Source organism: Diabrotica virgifera, chromosome 2 (assembly GCF_917563875.1).
Source record: "Diabrotica virgifera virgifera chromosome 2, PGI_DIABVI_V3a".
Classification (NCBI taxonomy): Eukaryota; Metazoa; Arthropoda; class Insecta; order Coleoptera; family Chrysomelidae; genus Diabrotica; species Diabrotica virgifera.
The window spans coordinates 157,520,264-157,524,276 of record NC_065444.1 but is presented as its reverse complement, the minus strand read 5'-3'; the positions used below and the strand labels follow the sequence as shown (position 1 = coordinate 157,524,276).

The following is a 4,013-nucleotide window of genomic DNA, read 5'->3' as shown; positions in this document are numbered from 1 at the left end:
TCACGATTGCATCAATCGTGCTTCTCCCTTTACAGAAACCAAACTGCCTCGGGGACAAGCCTCCCGACCTCTCAATCATGCCATCGATACGTCCCCGCAGCATTCTTTCATACAGCTTACCGACGCATGGAAGAAGGCAGATGGGTCGATACTTTTCCCCAGCTTTGGGAAGCAGTACCAACTTCGATGTCCTCCAAGGCTCAGGAAAGGTCTGTGCTTCCAGCAGTGCATTCATGTGCTCCAGAAGCCACGCGGGCTCCGCCCGTCCTAGACACCTCACCGCCTCAGGTGATATCTGATCCAAACCGGGGGACCTGCGCGTCTTAAGTGCGCCCAATGCCTCGACAAGTTCATCCATGGTAAAGGGTACAGCCCGCTCAGCTTCCTCGTCTCTCCGTACACCATGCCACCTGCCCGCGGGAAAGAGCTCTCGTGTTACCTCGAGCTTCTTATCCATAGGCATTTCATACGAGGGGTACGCATGGAACTTTTTCATGGTGATCCTGTATCCTTGACCCCAGACGTCCTCATCCAGTTTTTCACACAGTTCTCTCCAGTGCCTTCTCTTTTCTGCACGAATTTTCCTGTAGAGTTCCCTCTTCCGTAGGCGGTACTCCTCCTCGATCTCCTCGATGACATCAGGATCGACTCCTGCTCTGCCCCTTGCTCTCGTTAGCCTTCTTCTCATGACTATACATTCATTTATTTGTGTGTCGATGCCCGCGTTCCACCAGTAGGGCATCTTGTTTATATCTCGGCGACCCCTCCTGCTTCCCTCCATCGCTTCTTTAATTACCCTCTCCAGGTTTTCGACTGTCGGTAATTGACCCTGCATCATGCTAACTCTCCATTTGATCAGCTCCTCGTATACTTTCCAGTCATTTCCATCGCCGCATCCGCCTCCCGACGTACCAGACGCGCGGACTGCGTTAGTAGTTCCCGCCCCGACTATCGAGAGTCCGATGTACTGATGCTCCGTTCCGGTGTAGTCTGGTAAAACCTTCCAGCCTCTTGCTTTCGCCGCTATTCCTTGTGTTGCCATAGTCACGTCGATGTACGTACCTGTACCTCTCCTAACAAACGTAGGCGCCAGACCTGTGTTCAGTACTACTAGATCCCGAGTACCCACCCAGTCGGTCAGTATCCTGCCGCGAGTGTCGGTGATAGGAGATCCCCACTCCGCTGCTTTTGCATTAAAGTCTCCCAGCACTACGCATTCTCCTCCTGTGTTCCCCACTTCCTGCATGATCTCGTCCATCTTCCTCTCATACTCACCCACTGTTATGTTCGGAGAAACATAACAGCAGACCAGCTGCATCTTCTCCACCCGGACGATCACGTATCCTTCCTTCGGTTTAATTTCATACACTCGCAGCTTTCTGTTGTAGATTCGTACAGCGGCCCTTCCAGTCGTATCCACAAACCATCCTCTTTTCTTAGCCGCTGTTGGGTTTGGCTCCGCCGTCACCAGCACGTCGATATTCTTTTCTACGGCGGCAGCCTCGGCGAGATCATGTGCTAATCTCGCCGTTCCCACGTTCGTTTGTAGTACTCTCAGCTCTCGGATCTTATTTCCTGTGTTCGCCATTTCTTAGACTCGGACTTCTTTCACGCTCTCTTTCATACTGTTTCCACTCGCGCGCTCTTCCTGGGACTAGTCCTTAGTGGTCCCTACTTTCAACCAGTCGGTTGAACTATGGACATCTTCTTGAATTCGCCACATGCCCGGTCACATCGCAGTTGAGACATCTGATTGTTTCTGTCTTGCATTCCGACGCTATGTGACCCTCTTTGCCGCATCGGAAGCAACATCCTCTTCTGTTCTGCCCTTTACAGTTCCATTGCTTGTGTCCAAAGGCTAGGCATCTCAAGCATCTTGGTATTTCTGTCCTTGCTTCTATGACCCGACAGGAGGTATACTCTACCCTAATTCTTCTCATTCTTAGGATCTTTTCGGCCGCGTCTTCGTCGACATCCATCACTGCACTCATCATCCCTCTTTCTCCACCCCGTGTCTCGGTCCAGGTTTTTACTATGTCACATGCCCGCTCTTTACCTGCTGCTTCCTCTGTGGCCTTTTGGATCACATCCTCCGTTGTGTTGGGTGGGATTTCTTGCATCAAGATTCTTCTCTTTACGACGCCCCCTTTTGCCACTGCTCTCGACACACATGTGCTACCAGAGAGGAGTTTCTTCACTTCCTCCGCCATTTCCCTTCCTCCTCCCAGTTCCAGTGATATTCCTTGATTTCTGGTCTGTCTGATCCTTTTTATGTCGATGGATTTTCTTCCTGTGAGGTTACTTTTCACTTCTGTCATAAGGTCCGCAAATGATTTTTCCTTGTTTTTGCTGATAAGTACTACTCCACATTGTTCTCTGGGCTTGGTGTTAATGTTTGCCCACCCTCTTCTGGATTTTTTGCCTAGGAGCGTGATCGTCACACCCCTTCCTCTTGCTGCCCACTCCAGGATTCTCCTCGATGTCTCGACTCCTAGTGATGTTGGCGTGTGGATTCCTACTCTTTCTCTTCCTAGCTCCTCCATCTTCTGTACCAGTTTCCTGCATGTCTTGAGGAACTTCACCGACTCGAGTTCTTCCTTCTTGTTTGGGAGAAGTTTGAATCCATATTTCTCCTTGTCAATCCACGTTCCATCTACATGAGCAGACATCGTGACTCTCACAGTTCCCAGGCCTCCATCCTCATCTACCTCCGCTGGAACACCTGGTAGGTCAGGAAACATACCTTTCACCGTTTCCATGGCTTTTTTGTCCTCGTCGTTGTTGGTAACAAATACTGCCACGTCTGCTGCTATATCAGAGATGTCCCCCTCTTTCACTTCAGTTCTTTGGAAGACTTCCTCCGGCCAGTCCTCATTTAAGAACTCTGTTATTTCCTCGTACTCGCATATTGCCATTTTTTCCGTGATGGCGTCCACCCTCCTTTTAATGGCTTCTGGGTTCTCTAGGTCCACTTGAACACCCATTGTTGCCATTTTCTTGACTTTCAAGGGCTCCATGTTCGTCTGCACACCTCTGGATGTCGTGCAAACAGACTTCCTTGGAACCTCTTCTTTCTTCTTGCTTTCCTCTAGTTCCTCGGTATAATCGAACAACCGGTTTCTCAGGTTGTCGACCTCCTGCTTTATGACAACCCTTGTATTTGGCACCTCAACCTTGAGTTTTTCAAGGGCCGCTACACTATCCTGGAGGCGTTCCAACTTTGTTCTTGCATTACAGTTGGGTGTTTGCTCCTCTTCCTCCGATTCATCATCGGAACTGCTGTCAGAACTGCTCGATTCCCCTTCTTCCCTTGCGTTTTCTTTCCTTTGACTCTTCGCTTTATTTTTTTCGTCCTTCTGTCTGTTCTCTTCTCCCTCTTTTTCTCTTCCTATTCTCTTTCTTTCTTCTTCTCTCTTGGTTTGCAGTTCCTCTCTTTCTTCCCTTGTTTCCCTCTTACCTTCTCTTTCTTTTCCCTTGCTTCTGTTTGCGCTGGTTCTAGATCCGGGGTCTTCCTTTTCTTCCACTTCTCTTCTCCATCTTTTCTCCCCTTGATTCTCGTCCCTTTCTTTTTCCCCGCCTCTTCTGTTTTCTTTTTCGCCCCCGCTGCTCTCTCTTCCGCCTTTTTTGTTTTTCTTTTTTTGTCCCATCTTCCTTCCCACGAGTTGGGTCGTGTTGATCTGTCCAGTGGGGCAGTGCGCCCTTGCCCCGCCAAGGCTGTTTTCCCCTCCGGTTCGCCATCTCCCTTAGGCATCGCTTGTAGCCCACTACGTTACCCCTGGGCCATGCACCCCTTCGGCACGATGGTGTTACACCTTGAGGTTGGGGTGGCGGTATACTAGGATGGTGCATAGCCGCAATCCCTATGCATATCCGTTTGTTTTCAGTGGTTTCCTCCACTGGTTTTTAAATTCGTGGAAGTTTTCTCCTCGGGTATAGGTTTGGGTATCAGGACGTGTTTGATGGTAGGGGTGGGTGTCATATGATAGTTGGGGGGTAATAACTATCACACAGGG

At 49.8% G+C, this 4,013-nt stretch overlaps 1 protein-coding gene across 1 annotated transcript; it reads right to left on the bottom strand.

The window, feature by feature from the left end:
• Positions 1 to 1,694: 1,694 nt before the first annotated feature.
• On the bottom strand, positions 1,695 to 3,647 carry LOC126880840 (uncharacterized). Its single transcript, XM_050644908.1, has one exon. It carries the CDS (start codon positions 3,645 to 3,647, stop codon positions 1,695 to 1,697), a length of 1,953 nt encoding a protein of 650 aa, XP_050500865.1.
• Positions 3,648 to 4,013: the final 366 nt, after the last annotated feature.